Raw genomic sequence first — 10,059 nt, forward strand, 5'->3', positions numbered from 1 at the left:
CACCTTTGTTATAGCTGCAATCTGCGCCTCCATGGAAAGGGAGGTGTTGAAGATTACACCAATACAATTTTAAAACAAGTCAGATGGTTACAAATGGAACAATGCAGTATAAATTCAGCAGAAGAGACGGATCCACCAAAATGAAATACCATAGCTGCCGAAGGCCAGTATAGAGTGTGTGGGGTTGTGAGTATAGGGCCCTGCCTGCAGAGCCCCACAGAGTACAGTCCAACAGAAAGTACTGCCATTCCCAGCACTTCCTCCCAGGAATGAGTAAAGCCAACTGAACATAGTGGTCCTTCTAGCCATTCCTGCCAATGGTGTCCTTTAGCTTATACCTCCTCAAAGAACGTATGCAGGGAGAGGGGAATGGTATTTGTGATAAATTGGAGGATTTCTCATGGGCTTGTTGTATGTTTCATTCCCTCCCCTTCTGCTATACTTATCCACAAGCAGTTGCTGGACCAGTGCGACCTTATCCACATTATTCACTCAGAATACAATGTTTTCCTTTTTGCTTGCAGCACATTTGAAATATGAAGTCTGCACATGAATATTATTTATTGCTTAATCATACAGAGAGCAGGATTGTGGCAGAAGGCTCCCAGACAAGGGTGGTCCAACATGTAGCCCTTAAGGCCTTTTTGGTGACCCTCAGTAATATTTGATGCCCCCCTCTCAGCCCTCGTGCTGCCTTCTCAAAACTTGGTAAGCAAGGTGCTGGTTTGGAGGCAGGAGGCAGGAGGTTTGTGACAGGGTCCTAGAGTCCTCTCTCCTCTTTCCCAAAGCCTAGCTAGTGCTTTGCCAGCTCTGGAAAGGAGGTTGGAGGGCTCTAGGACCTTTCCAGAGCTACACGCTTCCTTCCCAAAGCCCGGCACCTCCAATTGGAATCGAATGTTTCTCCATCTAAAATGTTTGTGAGGCAATTTTTAATGAGTTCAGAGAAATTCACTTGAATTGCACACAGGGGCGTATGAAGTGGGGTGTGTGAGGAGATTTCACCCCTCCCATTCAAAGAATCTGCTGATGTTCTCTGCTGATTCTCCAGAGAGAGGGGGGCGGTTTCTGCTCACTACTTATTCCGCTCCAGCCTCACATCAAAGAGAGAGACCGAGTGTTAGAGAAAGAGAGAGAGAGAGAGAGAGAGAGAGTTATCTCTGTATAGATAAGGTTGCTGCTAAGAGCAGCTGCAGATACTCAGTGCAGTTCAGCTTCTCCATTTAGCTCTGTATATAGTTTGTATGATAGTTGTAGATAGAATAAAAGTAGTTATTCTACAGAGCTGTTCTCTGAGTGGTTTATGCTCTGCTATACTCTGCTGTGCAACGACTGTCTTTGGAGTGAATCTGGTGCTCACAACTCTGAGTTGTGAGTCCACAGCACTTAGACCTGTTCCTGTGCAGAAGGTGGTCTCTGGAAGTGCTACCCAGCTCGCCTGGCCCAGTCGGGGCTGAAGTGGATGAGTCCAGTCGGTGGCACTGGCTCAAGGGCGATGCTGACAGGGTGGAGGGGGTGGGTTGCCCTGGGTGCTACTCGGGGGGGGGGTGTGACAAGATGGCCCCTGCCTTCCCCCAGCTGTAGAGCAGCCGAGGGCACGAGCAGTCCGCATGGGCGCCACTCATGCGGCATCTGTACGGGCTGCCGCTATTGTGCGCTGTCCTTACGGGCATCCACACGGGCTGCCTCTCGCATGACAACTGTACGGGCTGCCATGGGTGTGCACTCCGTACGGGATGCCGCAAATGCACAGTCTGTACGGGCTGTGCCACACATGCACACTCCGTACAGGATGCCGCTCGCGTGCCAGCCCATACAGCCACCACGCCCAAGCAGCAGCCCATACGGAGTGCACATATGCGGCATCCTGTACGGACTGCCCATGTGTGGCATCCTGTACAGAGTGCACATGCACGGCAGCCCATACAGTCGCTGCGCATGCGTATTCTGTATGGGATGCTGCACAGACACACTCTGTACAGGCTGTCCCGCCCCGGGTGCCGGAGAGGGTTCTTCCACCACTGATTGCACAACCATTATTCAGGGTTTGAATCCCCACACAGTCATGAAGCTCACTGCGTTACTTTGGGCCAGTCACCATTCTTAGCTTAACCTACCTCAAAGAGTTTTTGTGAGAAAGAAATGGAGAGGAGAACCATGTACAGTGGTACCTCAGGTTAAGTACTTAATTCGTTCTGGAGGTCTGTTCTTAACCTGAAACCATTCTTAACCTGAGGTACCACGTTAGCTAATGGGGCCTCCCACTGCCACTGCGCGATATGCAGATACAGTGATGGAAATGAATACCAAGCTGCAGTCTCGAGAACTGCTTTACCTACCAAGTTTTCTGCAGCCACAAACAAGCAGCATCCCAAGTTTGGCTAGAGGGAAAGAGGCCCACAGCTCTTTTGCAACTGCTATTGCAAAACTTTTGATCGCAGCAGCCATAAATATGTATCTCAATTGTGCTTGTGTTATCTTTCCGACCACTCCCTTTGGCAATAGGTGGGCCACAGTTTTGCACCGTCAGCTTCCGTGCAAACTATTTATGAAGAGTTGGCAGTCACTGGGCCCAGTGCTGCCAACAAATAAAATAGTGATTAAATAATGGGCAGCCGAGTCTAAGCCCAACCAGCTTCTGAGTGCCCATTTCAGAAAGGAACTAAAGCATTTCCAAACTGAACATGAGATCAAGCAGCCCGCCCGTGATGAGAGCACGGTCCACATAAAATTTGCCACACAGAGACCAACTTAGCTACCATCTGGGTGGAGAGGGAGGATGTGGACCCTCACTTATCCCTGAGTGCTGCACACCATGTGTACTGCATTAAGGGAGGCGGGTGGCTCGGTGGTCTAAACCACTGAGCCTCTTGGGCTTGCCGATCGGAAGGTCAGCAGTTCGAATCCCCACAACAGGGTGAGCTCCCGTTGCTCTGTCCCTGCTCCTGCTAACCTAGCAGTTAGAATGCACACCTGTGCAAGTAGATAAATAGGTACTGCTGTGGCAGGAAGGTAAATGGTGTTTCCATGCACTCTGGTTTTCCGTTGTGCCAGAAGCGGTTTAGTCATGCTGGCCACGTGACCTGGAAAACTGTCTGTGGACAAACGCCGGCTCCCTCGGCCTGAAAGTGAGATGAGTGCCGCAACCCCATAGTCGCCTTTGACTGGACTTAACCATCCAGGGGTCCTTTCCTTTTTTTTTTAACTACATAATCAAAAGAGGGAAACCCAAAAAAAGGGGGAGAAGAGATAAATGGGCTCAAGACTCACTTTCCTCAACCAGTGTGGCAAAATGGTTAGAGTGTTGGACTAGGACCTGGGAGGGCAGGGTTTGAATCCCTAACAAAGAATACAGAAACCGAAAAAACCTTCAAGCAGAAACTTGGCACCAGCAATTAAAGCATAGTATAAAAGATGAAGACTGGAGAAAACTGAGCCTAATTGGGCTGGAGCCCTTCCTAACCCCCGAGGGATCCTTTGAGTCTCCCCAAAAGGTCTGCTACAGGGGCAACCGTGCAGAAATGGTTTCCCCCAGAACAAAGCACTGGGTGTGTAACTGCAGCTCAAAATGGCCCTTCTTGAGAGCAAAAGGAGGGCAACCTTTGCACCTGATAAAACCAGTAAACAACCTTGGACACACTGCCTGCTCCTGCTGATTTGCCATGAAAAAGCAACATATCCTGTTTTTCTCCTCTTCTTCAACATAATTTTGGGTGCTGTTTGCGTGTTTGGTCTGCTGGGGCTTCTGCTTGCCCTGTGGCCATCAGGTCAGAAATTTCCTAGGTCTTGCTTGGGGGTGATTTTCCAGGTTCTTAATACTTGGCTGCCATTTTGTATGTGCATTTCTCTCCTGGTAGACCCACACACTTGATGGGGCCTTGTTAGGACCTTCTCGCTTATTTTCTGCTGGGTTAAACCCTTTCCCAACTCTTTTAAGTTTTCTGTCTTTTTACTGCTTTGTCTAGATTCATTATGTTTCCAATGAAGGGCAAGAGTAGACCCAAGCACAAGGGTTATTCATGAATACTGAAATCACTTCCATGATTTCTTGTAGGCAATTCATCCCTCTTTAATTCTCTTTAAAATAAAATAAAGTTCAGTGGCATTTCTTCAAGAAGCTTCTTCATATACTGTAATTGCAGGCCAAGGTGTGGTCAATGTTATTGTTTGAGACTCTGTCCTGCCATGGCATGTAACCCTCCAACAGTTTGACTTCACCTGCAGAGGCACATTCCTCCATTGCCTCCAGAGACAGACAGATGCCAACAACAACAATTATTGTTATTATGTTAATATGTAACACTTAATATGTGTAAAGCACTTGGCAGTGATTATGTCTTTCATCCCTGCTAATATCTTGGGTTGTCATTATCATAACATACATCTTAGTTCTAAGCTGCAGTTACGCACCCAGTGCTTTGTTGTGGCTGTTGTTATCAGATACAGCAGTATTTGTCATCTTTCTTTTTATTTAAAAATATATATACTTCCACTTCCCTTTACAGTGCCATCACAGCACAAGTGCATTTTACTTGGAAACAGAGAAGCCACTCTGTTGTCACAAAATTGTCTTTATGCAAAAAGATCAACTCATTGTCATCTGCTAGGATCCTCAAAGCCAATTCTTGGGAAATGAGATTACCCAGATTTTGACTTCATGCTACGAAAATTGCTGCATTACCAACTGAGTATCCTTAGCTTGTTGGTGAAGCAATGTCTGTGATGATACCATTTAGTAGTACATAAATCCTTGTGAGTCAGGATCTCCAGCAATGACTGTTATGGGGATGAAACTAAGTAGCAGGCTGTGTGTCAATAATTATCTGGGACTGACTACCATCAAAGTTCGTATTGACCTACTTGTTGGCAAAATGCATATCCCTTTAAACACACCACCTCAAGAGGAGAGGGATGTTTTGCAAGTGAGAAACCAGGTCATTGAATCTACCTGAATGGTATGCATATAACCCAGATGTAGATCCAAACCCAAACTAAAGCAAAGCTTTATTTTATTGTAAGAAAAGAGAGAGATTATGGGGCTGCATGGTAGCATTCATTATTAAAACTTACCCATTTGTAACTCTAAAGAGAGAAAAAGTTCCTATTGCTACAAGAAAGAGCATGTGTCAGAAGTTGCTTCTCTTAGGCTCAAGGGCGTAAGGAATGGAATACAACTCTGTCTGTGAAGCAGCTCTGACCAAAACGCAGGGATGGGATTTGTACACCTCCATGGTTGCTCTGGGGCAACAGAAATCCCCTTCAGGCCTGTGGCCTGAATCCAATATTGCATCATTGGGAGCGTAGGTATCTAGACAGAGCTCAGATAGCCTTCTTTCTAACTAAAACCAAGCTTTAAATGCCTTTTCTTCTCACCAAATTCATGTGAAATGTGGACTTTGGGGTACAAGGTGAGTGTGTGCTGGGTGCCTTTTTTGGGTTGCCAAATCTCCAGCTCCCAATGAAGTAGGGGCTGGTCTGCCACGGGCACACACCTTACAGAGGGTCACCAAACCAAAATGCAGGGGAACCACTACCGTACTGAGACTGTTTGCTTCCCTTCCAGGGAATGACTATAAAAGCAAGTGTCCTGTCATTTACAGGCAACTGGGGGAATGTTTGTTTTTATAATAATTTTTATTGAATTTTCAATTTTACATTCTTAATTAGAGGTGAGGAACCTTTTTTATCCGATGGGCTGCATTCCCTTTTGGACACCTTTCTGAGGACTACAAGCCATAGGCAAAGGTGGGCAGAGCAGCCAATCTAAATTTAACTTGGATGCTAATTTTTGCCTTTAACACATACCTGTGTCCTCCATCCACCTTGATTTGAACAAGGTGTTCAAGCAAAGTATTGGCTCCAAGTAGTAATTCATAAGTAGTCTGTTATTTACACTGAAACTCTCTGCCTTTCTCACACTGCGGGTTGTTGCTTTTTAAAAAAAAATGCATTTTTTATTAAATATTTCTTGGTTTACAAAAGTATTGCAATGTCTCTTTTTTCAAGTTACATTTTCTACAGATCAGTTTCACTTGTTGAGACATTTGTGTTACATTAGGATGAAAAGGGGGAAAGAGGTGGAGGGGGAATGTGGTGGGTGGGGTGGCGTCAGGCAGCAATGCTTCTATTCTACTTAGTGTATGTGTGGGGTTTTGTGTCAGCGCCACTTCTGTGGGTTCTCTTTACTATTCACTTGTGGTGGGAACAGGGCTGGATTTAGGTTTGATGAGGCTCTAAGCTACTGAAGGTAATGGGGCCCTTTATATGTCCAGCTGTCCTTTGTCAACAACAAATTGTTGCTGTTTTTTGTGTTGAATATATGCTATTTGATAATTTATGGACCTAATAGTTATCTTAAAGCCATTTGCACATGTTGCCATGCAACCAGTCCATGCAGAATGTAGGCACCCTATATACAGAAATGAGCAAACCAGTGATATTTTAGGGAGCAGGCGAGCAGGAGCTTACATCTCAGAAGCCTACACAACACAAAACACTGTTGCTGTATGTAGCTTTTATTTTATTTGTTTTTTATCTTATATTTTGGAAATGTACATCCAGGTTTTTCTTCCTTTAAAATTTTTTTGGGCCCCAAAGAATGGGGCCCTAAGCTATAGCTTGTTTAGCTGATACACAAATCCGGCAGACCTGTCAGGAGTAAGCACTGCGGGTTGTTTCAAGGCGGGTTACTCCCCACGCTTTGGCAGGGAGGCTTGTCACCTCCGCAAACATTGGTCAGCAGGCTCAGGTAAGCGGGCAGAGCGGTGGGTGAAGCAGCGAAAGTGGAAGGAGCGCCGCGTTGGGGAGGCGAAATGCAGCTTCGCGTACGGCGCGCGCGCGCGCCTTCAGCGCCTTCCCCGCCGCCCGATCCCGCCCTGCCTGTTCGCGGGAGGAGCCGCGTGGAGGAGGAGGGCCTTTAAGCCGAGCTCCCCAACCGTCCAGACCGGCACTGCAGCTTTGACAGCCGCTGCCGCCGCTCCAGCCCGACTGCGGCCTGCACGCTTCTCATCCGCCTGGCAACGCTTCGCCTCGCCGCCATGGCCAAGCCTCTGTCGGGGCAGGTGTGCGTGGTGACGGGCGCCTCTCGAGGCATCGGCAAGGGTATCGCGCTGCAGCTGTCCGGGGCGGGCGCCACCGTGTATATCACGGCTCGGCACCGCGAGGCGCTGGAGGAGGCGGCGACGGAGGTGCGGGCCCGCGGCGGGAAGTGCGTGCCGGTGGTGTGCGACTCGTCCCGGGAGGAAGACGTGGTGGCGCTGTTCGAGCGCGTCCGGCAGGAGCAGGCGGGCCGCCTGGACGTGCTGGTCAACAACGCCTTCTCCGGGGTGGGCTCCATCGTGGAGGGGTTCGGGCTGCCCTTCTGGGAGAGCTCGACGGCCCTGTGGGACCAGATCAACAACGCGGGCCTGCGGGGCCACTACATCTGCACCGTCTACGCCGCCCGGCTGATGGTGCCCGCCGGCAGGGGGCTGATCGTCACCATCTCGTCGCCCGGAGGGCTGCGCTACATGTTCGACGTGCCCTACGGGATCGGCAAGGCCGCCTGCGACCGCCTGGCCGCCGACTGCGCCGTCGAGCTGCGCCCCTTCGGCGTGGCCTCGGTGGCGCTGTGGCCGGGCTTCGTGCGCACCGAGAGCCTGGCGAAGGAAGTGGAGCACAGGACGGGGCCCATGATGGCGAAGCTGAAGGAGAAGATGGCCTCCATGGGAGAGACCCCCGAAGTGAGCGGGAAGTGCGTGGTGAGCCTGGCGTCCGACCCGCGCGTCATGCGCCACAGCGGGAAGGTGCTCCTCAACCCGGACCTCGCCCGCCTTTACGGCTTCAAGGATGTGGACGGCAGGGAAGTCTTCAACTACCTCTCGGTGCGGGACATCCTCTCGGAGCTGATGCCCAAACTGGCCGGTTTATTCCGCCTCATACCTCGGTTCATCACCATCCCCAAGTGGGCTCTCGCTCTCTATTCTAGCAAGTTTTCCGTTTACCCACCCATCCAGCCGCCTCAATTTAAATCAAAAAAACAAGCCTAAGAGGTATATTGCGCAGCTATGCCTTTAACCTTCTCCGGTTGCTGAAAACTTCAATTTGACACTTATTTGGCTGGTGCGTTAACTATTTTATTATTACAGTTGTTTGCAATAGAAAGCACTTCCAAATTTGAAATCATTTTAAAAAGTGTTTTCCATTTGCCTCTTAATAGGAAGGACTGATTTCTGCAATATCTTCTTTCTGTGCTTGATAGAAAGCTGTTAACGAGTTTCCTTATAATTCTGTATTCAATTATAAGCCCAAGTTTGGACACTTGGGGGTGCATCTTTCATCATTCCTGTATTTTGGATGTGACAGAAGTAGCTGAAACAAGCTACTTTGCAATTAAATGCATTTGCTCTGAGAGACTTTGTCATAGCTGGCAATACTTTGCCCCAATTTTTTGCACTTGTGAAACGCACCATTCCTGCCCGCCCCTAAATTTTCTACACGGGGCCTGGTGATATCACTGCATCTTTATCGAAGAGCAAGCACTGTTTTAGATCTGGAAGATCATCCCACTGAAGGGAAGATAGTTTTGCACTCTGGGAAAATGCACAAACTGCTCAGGTAATCCAGAGAGTACACACCCTATGTTTTGCTCTAATATATGCATTGGTATGGGTTAAAAAAAACCCTTTGCAATGTCTTAAGCTTCATTTCAAAAGATGTGTGAAATTCTAAAAAGGCATATCTAGGCTTCTTGAGAAAAAAGATGTACTCTGGAACAGACAGAGGTGAGGCATTCTTAACTAGAGGTGAGGAATCTTTTTCATCCAGTGGGCCACATTCTCTTTCAGACAACTTTCTGAGGGCAACAGGCAATAGGCAAAGGTGGGCAAAGCAGCCAATATAAATTTAACTTTGATGTTAATTTTTGCCTTTTACATACAAACATATTCCTATCTCCTCCATCCATCCAGAAAAGCATGAACACATCATCAGAGTTGAAGGACATATTCCAGCCATGCAAATACAAAGAGATTCCTCCCACTTTTGTCATACCCTTACTCTACCTCAGTTCTGCTCTTTGCTTTTCATAGGAAAGGGGCTAAGGTATATCAGCATTTTTCTGCCTCAGACTTTTGAGGGTCTGCTGTGTTACTTTAAGAGATGAAGGAACAGAGAGGTGAGTTTGTTGGGGTAACTCCATTACATGCACCCTAAAGGGCCCATTAGAAAAAAATAAAAGCAACTTCAGGTAGAAGTCATTTTAATAGTGGTGAGAAACAAAACCTTTCCCACTCACCTTTCTTTATCTAGATTGTGTGTGCCCTCTGCTCTCCCCCACCCTTTCTTTTTGGGTTGGTGATATGTTTGCAATAATAAAAGTAAGTTACATCTAATCTCTCCAATACCAACTACTTTTGAAAATGATAAAAGTTTCAGTTAAATAGTAGACATGACACAGCTGCTGTGGACTTTACTCTCCCTTTATCTCTGATTGGATGCTGAGAAACTGGTTCCAACGATAGCTGGTCTACATCCAGGTTTGGTTTTGTAATAACTACATTAGCAAAAAATGTTATGACATTTGTATCCCATCTAGAAAACCAATACTGATAAAACCAGTTAATATAAATCTCCTTCCACAATCCCCCTTGCTTGGCCTGCCAAGGCACTGACCTCAAACTGTCAGTTTTGGGAAGAAAGCAAGTGACTGTAGTGGTAAGGGATAAAACTATCCCTTACCAACTGCAGATCTGGTTAATGCTTCACAATGATGTTACATGTACCCTACAGAGGTTTCTTTATCCAATTGGCCAGTTTCTGAATATTTGCTTCCAGCGTTTTGCTGTGCAACACTCTATAACAATCACTGTTGGAAGTTGTATAATTCATGCCTGGCATCATCACCCGCTTGGAAGCTCATTTGTATTAGCACTTAAAACAGCAGCTGACTTGGAAAATGCAGAGGGATGGTGGCAAGCAAGTTTAAGCCAGCCTTGGGTCTTCTAGCACTGCCATGCTGTTGCTGTCTCCCTCCAAGAGAAGGAAGAGAGGAGAGGGGTTGCATGTTGAGCATGTCCATCAAAT

The 10,059-nt window shown here is 47.4% G+C and overlaps 1 protein-coding gene across 1 annotated transcript; it reads left to right on the forward strand.

Annotated features, from left to right (window-relative positions):
• Positions 1–6,776: 6,776 nt before the first annotated feature.
• DHRS1 (dehydrogenase/reductase 1) lies at positions 6,777–8,135 on the forward strand. The gene has a single exon (XM_053381752.1). The coding sequence runs from the start codon at positions 7,035–7,037 to the stop codon at positions 8,022–8,024; it is 990 nt and encodes a 329-aa protein (XP_053237727.1). The 5' UTR covers positions 6,777–7,034; the 3' UTR covers positions 8,025–8,135.
• The last annotated feature ends 1,924 nt before the right edge of the window (positions 8,136–10,059 follow it).

The sequence above is a fragment of the Podarcis raffonei genome, chromosome 3 (assembly GCF_027172205.1).
Source record: "Podarcis raffonei isolate rPodRaf1 chromosome 3, rPodRaf1.pri, whole genome shotgun sequence".
NCBI classification, from domain to species: domain Eukaryota; kingdom Metazoa; phylum Chordata; class Lepidosauria; order Squamata; family Lacertidae; genus Podarcis; species Podarcis raffonei.

What these genes read in the sequence shown, in the direction of transcription:
- DHRS1 (XM_053381752.1), top strand. Translation starts at nt 7,035, where the DNA reads ATGGCCAAGCCTCTGTCGGGGCAGGTGTGCGTGGTGACGGGCGCCTCT.